The 15,066-nt window shown below is 39.4% G+C and overlaps 1 protein-coding gene across 2 annotated transcripts; it reads left to right on the forward strand.

Moving 5' to 3' along the window:
• Nucleotides 1-3,522: 3,522 nt before the first annotated feature.
• Nucleotides 3,523-9,759, forward strand: LOC111850263 (endoplasmic reticulum membrane adapter protein XK-like). 2 transcript variants are annotated; one of them, XM_023823972.2, is made up of 4 exons: nucleotides 3,523-3,979; nucleotides 4,165-4,230; nucleotides 5,571-5,833; nucleotides 6,707-9,759. In XM_023823972.2, the coding sequence occupies exons 1-4, from the start codon at nucleotides 3,972-3,974 to the stop codon at nucleotides 7,507-7,509; spliced, it is 1,140 nt and encodes a 379-aa protein (XP_023679740.1). In that variant the 5' UTR covers nucleotides 3,523-3,971; the 3' UTR covers nucleotides 7,510-9,759. The 2 variants fall into 2 exon arrangements, with proteins under 2 accessions (XP_023679740.1, XP_023679737.1); XM_023823969.2 differs by having other exon boundaries at nucleotides 3,523-4,230.
• Nucleotides 9,760-15,066: the final 5,307 nt, after the last annotated feature.

Below are 15,066 nucleotides of genomic sequence, written 5' to 3' on the forward strand. Positions count from 1 at the left end.
GTATACTGACCACTGCATACTGGAAATATCCTACAAGACCTACCATTTTGGAAATTCTCTGACGCAGTCATTTAGACACGTATCAAAGTTGCTCAGATCCATATGCTTGTGCATTTTTCCAGCTTTAAACACATCAAGTTCAAGAACTAACTGTTCACATACCTAATATACAAAGGCATCCTTGACAGGTGCCATTGTAATGAGTTAACCAATGATATTCACTTCACCTGTCAGTAACGTGTTATGCCTGATTAGTGTATACTCTTTTAAAGTGATAATCAGGTTAATATATGAATAATTCTACTTTCTTCACATTAATATATTGACAGCAAGTTATTTTTAATAACCTCTCTTTAATAATAATGCAGTTTTTATTTATGTATCTTATTCGGTTGTTAAATATTGCAGCTTAGTATGTTATTTCTGAAACATAAATGACACTGTTTTTTTTATTTAATGGCTGCTTAGTGTTACACCAGAATTGAGCAGAAGCAGGCAGCTCTCAGACACCCGTACCACTTGGGTCAGCGGGGTCCTTATCACAATGGCATGCTGGGAAACTATAAAACTCATTCTGAGATGAAAACTATTCTTGGCTCATGTGCCACAGGCTTTCACTTTGGGATTTTTTTGCTTCAGCAATGCAGAGACCACATTTTGCAAATCTCCTTCCACCAAAGCAATATGGGTGTTAGATATTGAGCAAGTTTCCACCAGCGATTTGCAAATTATAATTCCGTACACTTCAACTGGCATACCACTTAAGACAACAATTCAGTGTTTGTCTACCTATAAGGCCTCTGTACATTCAGTACTACATGACGTAAATCACAGCTGGAGGGAAAAGCACCAATTACCCCATTTCAGGAGTTTCTTGTCATTAGTATAGAGTATGAAGCTGTACACACACACACACACACACACGTGCGCATGCGCGCACTATGGCCAATTTAGAGACGGCAACTTGTTTTTAGTCGCAACTCATGCAACCTGTGTAAAATCCTTACTCACAAACAACTCTATTGCTGTGTAACAGCAGTACTACCCAATAAGCCATGTAGAGCTTTCCGTACCACTGATTGCTCAGATTATCCATACTGAAGTTCACATTCATTAATCACATGCATTATCATTCATCTAGGTTTTAATCAACCAGATCCATATGTAAAACATTAAAAAGACACTCGGCACTCAGTTCATCTAAATATGGCCTTTATATACGTAACATTTTACTTTATATAAAAATTCTTACAGCTGGATTAATTGTAGCCACACAGAAAAAGCCAAGTGTTCATGTAAATATATACATCATGTTTACTCTGGTGCAGAAACTTAGCCAAGACGCTAAATGTTAGGACTCACTCAAGGCAAATAGTCGAAGTTAGAATGTCAGTATTCTGCTTAATAAAAAAAATGTAGGGAGTCTGTTGAGCATGTCCGGGCATGAGGAAAAAGCATAGCATCTGAAGGTTCGAGTTCCCCATCTCTCCACCTTCTCTTCGTCAAGGAGTGTCTTTCAGCAGTTGAAAAGCAATTTCATCAGAGTGCACCACATTACATTATATCAAGGAATGAAAAACGAGCACATCAGTGAGTTTCTGACTCATTACCTCAATGGTTATGATCACAAACAATGGCGCACTTTAAAATGTGACTTATAAGAATGCACTTGCACGTAAACAGCACTGAAAACGATCCCCAATGATCAATGAATAGTAATTAAATGTAAACGCAAAGGACTCTTCAAATCCCTGCCCTCAATCCCTGTGCTACATTCTGCCTTTTCTTTCTTACAGCTCAGATCTTAATTAAACGGGTTGGACTGAGGTATTGATTGATTCTGAGAAAAAAAATCTTATATTAATATTTATTTTTAATTTCTACATCAAATTAAAATATACAAATTATATTCATTTGCTTTTCGAATTACAGTAGTTGTCTGAATTGACTAATTTAAATTGGAGCCTAATTAGAAGTCAGGCCTAACTAATTAAAAGCCTTGTTGCTCTTATCTAAAACAGGAAAGTATTCTAGAAACGGAATGGAATATTAAAGCATGCTTTGTTATGAGGCATGGTGCAGGCAGGAAAAGAAGGTGACGATCCACTTATGGCTCAGAGACAACAAGGGGGTTTATTAAAGGACACACTTGGGTAGACTACAAAACAAATAGACCACATGGAGGCAGAACTAAACAGGGGGAAATAATTGACAGGACCATACAGTACATACACCAGCTAAAGGAACCAGGCAAGACTGGAACAGGACCAAGCAACAGGCAGAATACAACACACAGTAATTAACACAGAGAGTATCGTCTCACAATGACCAACTGAGGAGAAGAACACAGGCAGGTACACACACACAAACACACTGCGGCTATAGCGAGTGTGACGTCAGCGGACAAAGACCGATTGAGTGGACCTGCTGGCTGGACCAAAAACACAAGGATGGACCACTTAGAAGTTTGTTACATGCAGAAAGCAATACCCTGTGTAAATAGTTTTAATGGGATGGATGTGTAATCAGTGTAAAGTAATTTGATTTTAAAAATTAAGTTGTGATGTTAATATAACGTGCTTCAAATTAAATGTTTAAAATGAACTTATGCTGTTATGTCATGAAGTGTTACATGAATGTTTAAGTGAAACAAATAAGCTATGTTAACATTCATTGTTCTTATTAACCGCTTAAAAAGAACTCAGTAAATGTTTGTGAAAGAAATAGCTTACTCTAACACCACATTCATTACTAATGAGTTACAGTGTGTTTCACTTTATAATACTGTTCTTGTTCTTTAGTAACTCCTATGGAAGAAGTCAGTAACGCCACATTCATTACTAATGAATTACAATTAGTTTTATTTAGGTCATTAGTAAGACTTCATTCCTTATTTAAAATGCATACATTAATTTCTTAATGTTTAGAAAAGATCAACAATATGTGGTGGAGCACATCATGTGGCAAAACACGAGTCTCTGTTTGACCATCCCTTCAGTTGGACTTCAAAGCACAGTTTGAAGAACACTGGCACACGGACTGAAGTGAGGTAAATAATTAAAATGTAGGTACTGTATACATATTTTAGTCAGTAATATTTTGTAGAATAAGTTGTATGTCATACAAACAAGTAGGAAGAAACAAGCCTGTTATTCCAAAAGGAAAAAAAAATGGCAAAAACCATTCAGAACAGTAGCCTGTAAGTTCCTGTTAGTCCAAAAAAAGCACTGTTCATTTGATGAGTAATGAACTAGTAGTTATTAGAAATAATCCATAGTTAGTACATAATTCCCAATGAGACCAGCAATACTCAATAGTTCCTAATGAAGTAATAGAGAACTACTATAATAATTACCTATTGAGTAATTAAGCATAACTCCTTAGTAGTTAATAGTACCAATTTAGGTTTTAATGAAGCGCTACTCCTTTGTTGCTGCTTACTTCCTGCATATTTACCTGTTAACTACGGAACAGTATTATAAAGTGTTACCCACAGGGACACACAAGCTGTGGTACACGAAGGACGGGTTGCACGTCCACCACGTTCGGGCTGTAGAGGAATCCATACAAACGCGGGGAAATCAGGCTGACTCTGTTCTCTCATTTTGTACAATTTGTCTTAAAAAAAGAGCAGGTAAAATGAACAGCTGATCGATTTGCTTTGAAGATACGCCTACCAAATCTTTTAAATCACCGTTGCCACGAATCTAACTTGAATAAAAGTATGTTCAATACAATTATGTTTTTAATGTCGGAATAAAATAAAACTACATAGCGTACTGGTGGACACTGGTTATAGTCCTCATATCACTCATCAGCATTGCGCCAACTAGAGTCAGTGAGACAGCACAGCTTTTAGGCTGAAAACAGTCTGATCCGCCGAGGACATCTCCATCGCCGGGCGCCTCCTCCATCCCCGAGAAATGGCAGTCAGCGTGATGTGAAGAAAAGGAAGGGGGGAAACACAACAAATGGATGTGTGAGGATGAGATTACCCAGCTCGATTTTTGTGTCCGTCTCTCTGTTCACCGCCGAGACTACGGCAGCTTTATATCTCAGCAGCACGTACCGATTTGCGGGGGACCAGATCTGGCAAGGGCTCACGCTTCTCTTCACACTCGTCCCGTCCGTGCTGGTACAGCTAACCCTCACCTTCATCCACAGGGATCTCAGCAAAGATAAACCTCTTGTGCTGCTGCTCCACATCCTGCAGCTCGGACCGATTGTCAGGTGCGTTATGCTCGCAGAACCTGCGTCCCTTTGCGTGCCGTACGAATGCATGTCATTTACATGAGCGCTCCGCTCAGTCGAGGCATATTCGGCGCTTGTTGTGTTTTGATGTTTGTAACCGGTTGATCGTCGCTAATTTGCAGCGTTTCGATCCGGGAAATTATTTCTTTCGATTCGGATTTTGACGAATTTTCTGACATAAATGAATAAGGGAAATTAAATCACTGTACTTTTGCGTCGGACATTACTTAGTCACAGTTATGTCGCTCCTCTACCCAAACATTAGTTATTAAGGCAATACGCCACCCACTTGCTTCGGTTTGCCTGTCTGGTGTTTACAGCAGGCCAGCCTGCTGATGGACCCTGCATAGGGCGGGTCCGTGCAGCGGTCGGTATCTTCCTGCGAGCCTTGATGCTGTACGTGGCGCCGACCGGTCCGCCAAATAAAGCAGCAATCATACTCTTTAAAATTGCAACTATAAATATAAATATAATAATACTCATTTTGGGGGTAAAATATGTAAACAGACTAATGGAATACTCAGGAAAGATGTGTTCTACTTAATCAATAACGTGGTGCATAATAAATAAGACAAGTGGGACTTAATAATAGCGCTTTCTATTCTTTTCTAAGTGCTTGTCCATTAGTGGGTTGCAGTGTGTGCAGAGCATATCCCAGGAAGCTTAGGGTAGGGCCACACTCTGGAAAGGAGGCCCGTCACACAGCACATATTGTATATACTCACAGACTGGGCAAGTAGTAAGAGAAGAAAACCAGTATGCTGGCTCTGTGTTCCTGCCTGGTTTTCCTGGTATTACCCGTGCACTGCAATCACAGTTGATGATTTTAGAAATTCCCCTTCATATTTACCTGCTTTAAACCTGCAGCCCCTCACTGATGTACCTTCTAGGATGGAACAGAATGACTGAGGGTCTGGCCTTTGAGACTGTAATACCCTGAGGTTCTGTAATACACTGGAATCTAAAGTATACAATGACATATGATGTTATAAGACTATATATGGTTTTATAATGAATACTGCCTGCTTTGTGTTGTCTGGGTGATGATGATTGGGCTGTTAGGGTGCTGCCTGCTATGGTAGCTTATACACAGGAACCCTGGATGGGCCAGGATGGTAAGGAGGCACTTTTATGTGAGGGGTGCAAGGTCACTTAGGATGGGGGGGGAAGAAGAGATGGGACTGGAGGGACTGGAGCTCAGCAGTATACGTACTACTTAAGCACTTAAACCTTATGTACTTTTCCTCATCGCTGCTGTCTCCAAGGAACCAGGATTTGTTATCAGAGTGTAACACCTGTGGCTTGTGGTGACCCGACAGGTGTCTGGAGGCTTTCTGCATCTATGGCAGCATCGGGAAGATCGAGGAGCCGTACGTGAGCATCACCAGGAAAAAGCAGATGCCCAGAAATGGGCTAGCAGAGGAGGTGGAGAAGCAGGTGGGCCAGGCTGAGGGGAAGCTGGTGGCCCATCGTGCCGCATTCGCCCGGACCTCCGTCATCCAGGCCTTCCTGGGCTCCGCCCCTCAGCTGACCTTGCAGCTCTACATCTGTGTGCTGCAGCAGAGAGTGTCCATCGGCAGAGGTAGCCTGCGTGCTCCAGCTGCACCAGTGTGCCTTTGATTGGTTTTTTTAATAGTTCAGTGTAATCCAGTTCAGGCAACACCAGTGAGTTCACCACCCGGTACATTCATCACCTGGTGGGGGCAAGAGAAGGTGCACTGCAAATTCCAGCCGCTGATACCATTGTAGATAACAGAAATCAATCTGACAAGCTTACAACCCTTTCTGCCAACATTATTATGAAAATTTATGTCCTGTCCCATTAAATTAAGGATGTGTAACCATTGTTAAAGACATAATTAATTTGAAGAGTCCTTCCATGAGATGTTTGATTACTGAGTATGGATACTCCACCATATACTGCTAACCCTTACACATCGTATACTACTAACCTGTACACATCCCCAGTACAGTAAGTCGTTAGTGTAGATTTTCACCTCCGGAGCTCTCAAAGAAAAGCAAGTGTTATTTAAATCAACACCACATTTTTTTTCTTTTAAATGCCTAATTTCTTTATGCTGAAAAACTGTATTCAGCTGCTCAAGTATAACAGACCCCCCCGTCACCTACCAGCATCAAAAAATCCTGTTAGCTCTATCTTCACAGCAAGATAAATTTGTACTTGGCAGACTGCTGTGTTAAGAAGTTATTTTTGAAATGCATCTTGAAGGACATCTCAAGTTTTCTAAATGCCGTATTTTACAGTGTTTTTTCACGCATTTGCTTTAATTGAAGTGAGAACCTGTTTGAAACTACAAAACACTTTTTTTTTCATATTTTCAGTGCAAGTGTATGAGAAAGAACTGGATTGACCTCTTTGTTCATAGTAATGTAGCTGCTGTGGTCTCAGATACTTTCTGTCTTCATCTGGTGTGTTTCACTTTGTTCCTCCCAGGTACACTGATGGTAATCTCACTCCTGTCTATAGTGTACGGCGCCTTACGCTGCAACATCCTTGCCATTAAAATCAAGTACGACGACTACGAGGTGAACGTGAAACCTCTAGCCTACCTCTGTATTTTCCTCTGGAGGAGTTTCGAGATTGCGACCAGGGTGGTGGTCTTGGTCCTCTTCAGCTCTGTCCTTCAGATCTGGATCCTGCCTGTGGTCCTCATCAACTTCTTTACCTTTTTCTCATACCCTTGGATCCTGTTCTGGATGAGCAGGTCTCCTTTCCCCGAGAACATTGAGAAGACGTTTACACGGGTGGGCACCACCATGGTGCTGTGTCTGCTCACCTTCCTGTACGCCGGCATTAACATGTTCTGCTGGTCGGCAGTTCAGCTGAAGCTTAACGACCCAGACCTGATCAACAAGTCCCAGAACTGGAACCGCATGGCCGTTTACTACATGCTGCGGTTCGTGGAGAACGCCACCCTCATTCTTCTGTGGTATGTCTTTCAGACTGACTTCTACAGGTTCATCAGTGGTCCCCTGCTGGTCCTGCAGCTGCTTATCGGCTATGCCATTGCCATCTTCTTCATGCTGGTCTTCTACCAGTTTTGCCACCCTTGCAAGAAACTTTTCTCCTCCAGCATCACCCGTGGCCTCTGGGAATGGTCCAGTGTTCTCTGCCTCTTGTGCAGGTCACGCTTAGATGCAGGACAATGTGAAAAGTCGGTTCTGGAGTCACCCAGAGCTATAGACAAGGACACCTTGAACGATGTAGCAGTTCCTGAGAGTGGAACCCCCGATTAAAGCTTGTCACTTCACCCATAATCACTGCCAGTGGCTGAGCAACTTACTTATGCTGGTCTTACGATGTCAGTATTGCATTCAGCTCTTGGAAATGATCTGTGCACAATATGTGTGCGAAAAAGGTTACATATAGAGCAATGTTTCCCAATCCGCCCTTTGTGGACCCACAGCGGTCCATGTTTTTGCTTCCTCTGAGCTTCCTGCCAGGCAGGGAGCAAAAACGTGGACTGGCTGTGAGTCCACGAGGACCGGATTGGGGAAACACTGGTATAGAGATTGCACATCCCAACTCGACGTGTCAGTTCCCATACTTGTGGCTATATAATGCTAGAGATACTGCGTTTCGATAAACGTTCGATTCTATGGCACAGTGTCCCTGTGGTGTGGCATTAATTACGCATGTATGAGTAGTAAAAAGAGCCAAAAGCCATCTTTTCCAAATAATCACAATAACCTTTATTTATAAATATAATATGGTATAATGTATGCTGGAAAAACAATGAACAACAAATGAGTTCAAGGGCTGTTGTATTGGTTTTTAATTAATAATTGCGATATACCAGGAACCATTTGTTACTTTACTGTTTGTTTATTATGGTTTTCTTAGTCTCGCAGGCAATATAGCTATACTGCTTGTATTTATATATACATATAAATATATATCAAATGGAGAGTGCATTCATCCATACAGAATCTCTTATCACGATGCAGTCCTGACCAGGAAGCCCAGGGCAGAATGCGGGGGCCTTCTGGGTGGGTGGTGTGACATGTCTTGTGTAAACATCTCGCATAATGATCTTAAGCTGACGTGCAAGGCCAGAGCCATCTGAGAATAACAGCATGATTCATTTCTTCATTCACGCAACCCTTTATTTGAAGGAGCTGTCCGCTCAGAGGCAGCAAGGCAACTCAGTATAGTGAGCATGCGATTTACAATTGAAACAGTGGGAGACAATGTTGATTGTACCAGTGCAAAATTGCACCTAGATCTAGTACTTAGATTATTTTTCACATTACAGATTGTAGCTGGAATAATGTGTATGAAAATTGTGTTTGAGAGTTTATATTCTAAATCTCCTGCACAAAAAGGGGCAAAACATAGTTATCTGAAATATTATTAGATTATAATTGTGCAATACAGTAATTAACAGCGGAATTCCATACCCCTTGGTGCAGAAACACCATAACTGATACTCTTTGCAGGTGCAGGACATCATTTGATAAAAATCCATGTTTCGTCTGAATTTCGATATAGTTACATTATTAGTGCTTAAGATGTGTGGCTGTTTTATAATGTTTTCTGGAAATGAGCATGGAAAAACTCCTGTCACATGTTTAGCATGGAGAATTGCACATCGCCTCATGTTTTCAAAGCTGGAACATTTAAGCTAAGGTAATTTAGTGCTGTTATTCTGTTTGTGGAGGATTGCGTTAGTTTAATTTTTGCAGCACATTTGCATGAGACTGGAAGCATTTCAGAAAGTCTGTATATTGTACAGTAATGGTGTCACCAAAAAGTCAGTCATTAAATCTCCACATTGTATCGTATCATAAATATTAATATCCAAAATGTTATATTAGTATGTTTATTTTTTTATTTTGCTGTAAATTTCATATACCTTATATGTCAAATACCAGATTGTGTGCATGTTAATATGATGATATACAAATATATATTTATGGCAATGATACTTTTTCACATATTTGTTGTTCAACTGCAGAACAGATGTTTGCAAATATATATATATATATTTATGTTATTCATGTTTTGTTGCATTATTTGTTTATAAAGGTGTGTTACTGGTATCACCTTTCAAGTACACCGTGACAGTCTTCTTTGCCTCAGATTCCACATTTGTGTATTTTATTCACCTCTAGATGCCAAAGAAATCTATGCAATAGTTTCAGTTCTCACCAATGCCATAATGTAGTGTTACACTTTAGACCTTTCAGGTGCCTGGATTCCTCTTGTGTGGAGGCCGTGACAGACCAAGGAAATTCTGTTAAAGACTTTCAGTTAAGCCGCACTGGATTTGAAGATAGATCCGAAATACATTCGAGTCTTACAGCTCTGAGCACTATTCTGTTTCCACTGTTTAAAGGCTATAAGACGTAATGTGTATGATTCATTTTTAATTTATAATATATTTTCATTCTGACTATTTATTTGGGCTTATAATTTGCTGTGATTTTCTGGGGTGAAAGTTCTGCCTTAAGACAAAATTGCTAATAAACTGTAACTTGAAAATACTGGGTTTTCATGTGGATACTTTAAGTTATTATTATAATTATTATATAGTAGTAGTAGTAGTAATAATAACAATACTAATAATAATTAAAATAATGATAATGTTGTTGTTGTTTTGCAGCCATAATAATTCACTGTCTTCTTTCAGCATGAAAGAAGACTTATAACTTAAGTTGTTTATGCACAGTACTTAATTATACAATTAGTTAGTATCGAACACTAATTATGATTTAGTCCATAGGCGATTTTAACGGGGGTGCAATTGCACCCCCTACTGGTCAGAAGAAAATGCAATTTGAACATACAGTAACAGTATTTAGTTCTAGAAAGCTTTGTGTTAGCCATATCAATGTATAATCATTTATTATAAAAGTTATTATTATTGTTATTATGATTATTTACAAATTTCTCTATCTGAATGAATGACTGGTTGGGCTCTCTCACCTTACTCCATCTGTTTGCCCCTAGCCTTTGTGCTTATCTGTATAGCTACCGTGCCTGTATATATTACGGCCCTTTAGAAAATTGCGTATTAAAATCCTGTATACTCTTATTTCACAGTTCCAGTCCGATGGGGATTAAAAAGATTTTGCTAGCAATTCAGATAAAATATAAGAACATCCTTCAAAGTGGTGAGATTAGTAGACAATACTTAAATAATATTATAGCCGAATCAATAGGACTGACATACATTAATTCAGTAGACACTTTTTGTTAAAAGCAATGTACCAGTGAGCATTTGGGGTCAAGGGCCCTACAGTGCTATTATTACTCTGGCAACCAAGGGATTTGATATCACATACTACTGGGTGTGGGCTCTAATCCCTATGCCACTGAGCTATACAGTGACTTAATAATTAAGCATAATGTCCTGTATAGCCACATTTAAAAGGCTGCACCAGTGGTGGGATTGCAGTGCGGGAATTGTCCTCTGCAGAGGAGCCTCTCTTAATTAAGTAAAAAGTAAGTATATATAGCCAAAGGAAGGCAGATCGGGGGCTCCAGCTGCAGCTCCATTGTGCATGGTAGGTGCACCACAATTATAAGAGACCTATGAAATCATATGGTAAACATTGCAGTAATTCATGTTTTCCAGTGACCAGAGATAAAGTCACATGATCAGACCCACAAAAGTGACATTGGATTAAGATGAGCCGGCTGCTGTAAGCATCATTAGCATTTGCCTACAATGTCCAAAACAAGATTTCTTTAAAAACTGTTTGGTTCCTCAGTCCTTTCATTTTCAAAGCAATAATCTTTGACTATTTCGTTTTCCAGCTAAACAACCATGACCCGCATCTGTCCTCCCACTGCGTTGTATTGCACACTGTAGTTAATGTAACACTTACGTATTCTTTTATTACTTGTTTTCTCCTTTTTATATTGCATTGTTGTGTCTCAGATTGGACTTTGGCTCTTTTTGTCCTGTCCCCCCATGCAACTGTCTCCTCCCCTGCACCTGTAGCATGACAGTTTCACTGTGTGACAATAGAAGTACTGGCTAGGGTGGGGTGATCGATTGTGTGGTCCAAAACTGGACACAGTGTTTCATTTTGCCATGTAGAATGTCCCATATTCTACAGGATGTGTGGCAATTGTGATGCTGTAATAATCTTCATTGTAATAATAGCTGTTGCACCTTAGGTCAACATGAAAAATGATTTTCTGTTCACAAAATCTTCATGTTGCACTAAAGGTCCCTCAGTGGGCATGTGGATTCAATCCTAAGACTGCCTACAATTGCAAATAAATGCTCTTTGATTGTTTTAACAGATATACAGCCAAGAAACTTGATGGACTTGTTTAACAATAGCTTAAGTGCATTAAAATCCTTTCTTATGGCAGCAAAGGCAATAGATTTACAGAAGCTCTTTGGATAAAGAAATGTGGTGCTAAAAATAATAGTACATATATCAGCCGTAAAAATCGTGTCTGTGGCAAAAGTCTGATACTCCCTCTGCTGGCAGCAGGTGATATTTTTCTGCGGAAAGCCGAGACGATGTTGATCCACTTACACAGAGGAAGCATCAGTGACGTAATTCATTGCATGGACACTTTTCGGTGTTGCTGTATTTTGCACCACGACATACAAATCTGAGTTCATGCTGACTGCAGGTACCACTGATCCTGAGCCATAGCATGGTGAACCGTACAGCTATACTGTATGAATGAGCGTTGTAGCTTTTTATAGAAGAAAACCTAATTATTTATTTGGCAAAATGAGTCATGTCACTGACTAGAGTTTACAACAGGCACAGAGACAAGTAATAAAATTGTGGGTTTGGACCCGTCCTCCTCCCAAATTTTGCTTGAAATCCACAATAATCTGCTGAAGGGTAGCTATTCATGGAGTTGCTGGACATCCCATGAAATTCACTTCTGGCTTTGGGCCCAAACATTGGTCTTTAATTACTGTAAATTTGATTTAAAACTGGTTTACATCCATATAGTTTTGTCAGAAAATAAGCACTATTTCCAAGTATTTTTTTTACCGCTGACTAATGATTTCTCATGTGTCTGTTGTTGTGTGAAAATCCCCAGTTTTTATGGTCCTAACCCTAACCCTAACCCTGCCATGGGAGTCTGTGAATAGCAAATCCCTAAATAACTAAACCTAATTCTGGGTCTACATTAATTCATATCAATTTGTAATGTTTAATTTGCCCCTGTTATTATCCTGTGGTAAATCCTGGATATCTTGCTGGCAAAACTAAGGACTTCTAAAATGCAGTGTGTGGTTTAAGACTTTGTACCTATGATTCGAAGGCCACTGGTTCAAATCCAGTGGTCACCACTGGTCTCTTCAGCAAGGCCCTTAACTCCAATTACTCCAGGGACAATTGCAGGTGGAACTTCAAGACAAAAAAAAATATATATATATACACATTTACATATATATATATAAACATTGTTATTTTGGGAGGGAAGTCAGTAAAAATGGAAAACTAATCATGGAGTCCATGTAATCAGGGATAACTTAATAGAGGAAGAAAATCACACTGATGTACCGCATATGGAGATCAGGAACAAGGAACATGAGCAGGAACCATGATGCTCACCCAATGTTCTCAAGATGAACTTCAGCCCTGACTTGCTGGCATGTTCGATTGGTTTATGTCTCATCACATATCACTTTCATGCCATTATTGAACTGTCACAGTCAAGATAAAACTGTTCTGCCCAGATAAATCACATATCGGATATAACCTGAGGTACATGCAATCGTCTCCTGTAAAATGGAGTTTGAAAAATCTCTTAAATCCACTGGTCTCTAACTGGTTTCAGTGAGGCAGCTCCGTCTGAACAAAGAAATCAATCTCAGCTTCATTGTGCTCAACAATTTGCGAGTACTGGAACCACCTGTGGAATAAGGGTACAAAATGAACTTGACAGAATAACTGCATCATTTGGGAAGGGATTCAATTTCTCCATCCTCCCATAATTAGGGTAAGAAAAAGTATTATACTTAATAAATTAACAAATATACTGTATTGCTTTATAGATAATCTTAGTCGCTGGATTCTATAGATAGATATCCCTTAATTAATGAGAATGCTTTACTTTGAAAAAAAACATAACATTTCCATTTTAACATATTACTTCAGAAAATATACAGACCCCATTGCTTTTCCTAAACTGCGATGCATTGTATTGATTCTTTTTTTTATTCTTCCAACACATAATATGCCATAATAACAAAGTGAAAATGTTTTTAGAATTTAAATCACATTATTCAAACATTGGATATTTTGAACAATCTTCTGCACTTTTTTCAACTGCAAATCTTCTCCGGCATGACTCTATCAGCTATCTGTATCTGGCCAGTTTCTCCATTCTTTCATGCAACCTCTGTCAAATTGCATGTTAGATTGGATGGGGAGCAATGGTGAACTGCAATCTTCGGGTCTCTCCACACATTTTCTAAGGGGTTCATGTCCGAGCTTTGGCTCGACTAAGGACATCTGGTGTCAACTCCAGTTCTGAGCTCCAGGGACCATGAAGTGGTTTACAAGCAACAACACAAGATCCACAAAGGCAAGTCAAAGTGAGAAAAATGAGAAAAAGTGCAGACGCTCCCTGGGTTATGATGGAGTTACGTTCTGATAAGTCTATCATAAGGCAAAAATATCATAAGGAAAAAATGCATTTTAATACACTACACCTAACCTAACAAACATCATAGCCTAGCTTAACTTCTTGTAACTAATACTGTAGGCTATTGTAAATGATGAAAGGTTATTGTAAATGTGACAAGACATTATAATGGTTTCTTTCGACCAAATGATATTTTTAGCTATTTAAACTCACGCAGCTCCAACACACTGACATTCAGAACACATTTTCAAGGTTAAGCACTCTGAGTAGTCCTTAAATTCTGGTAAAAATGTACAAAGAACAATACAGTTCAATTAAAACAGTCTGAGAAGCACATGGAAAGGAAGTGAAAATATCTTGATATTGTATGGATGCTTTGAAATACATTATTAAATTCCTGTATTCCCAGGTTGGATTCATGTCCTTGGATATATGCATGAGAATTATCAGTACCACTTTACAAGAAGACTACCCTTACAAAGAACACTAGCACAATGACCAACCACAGGACAAAATGGGGCAGGCACTTAAATAGATAAATAGACTCAACAACCGGGCTAAGGAGAGGGCAGATGAAGAACATAAGACAATTATCCAATCACTGAGGGCACAGGACAATGAGCAACAGATGGAACAATTAACAGGCACAGAACAAGGAACTCTAACAAGCACTGAAACCAGAAAACCCAAACCACAAACTGGGATGACTACACTAAGATAACAACAAGCAATTAAAAAATGCAAACGGGACACAAGCATGAAAAAAACCTAAGACAGAGAAATCAATAGAAAATAAACACCAGGGAAACAGAAAATAAATAAATACAAAACAGATTAAATTGGTTACAAACCCATGACTACAGTCTGTAAAGTGGGGGGAAACACACAAGGATCAAGTACAAAGACAACTGACCAAGTGGTGGTCAAGTGGGAAGAGACTCATTATTTCGGTTATCACCTGGAGCTAAAACTAATATATATCCCAGCTGTGTTCCAGGACCTGACCTCAAAAGTATTGTGTCACATATTTGAGGTAAAATACTGAACTCACAGGTCAGTATGGAGAACTGACTCACTGATGGCCTTTGGCTTTGACCTTGACCAGTTTGTTCCTTGCTTTTAACAAGCAAGCCCATTCTTTCTTTATTTTATAATGTTAACATGCCCAGGGGTGGTTGGGTAACCTTAGACCCCCATAGGTTTTTTTCCTGCCT

Source organism: Paramormyrops kingsleyae, chromosome 16, assembly GCF_048594095.1.
Source record: "Paramormyrops kingsleyae isolate MSU_618 chromosome 16, PKINGS_0.4, whole genome shotgun sequence".
Taxonomy (NCBI): domain Eukaryota; kingdom Metazoa; phylum Chordata; class Actinopteri; order Osteoglossiformes; family Mormyridae; genus Paramormyrops; species Paramormyrops kingsleyae.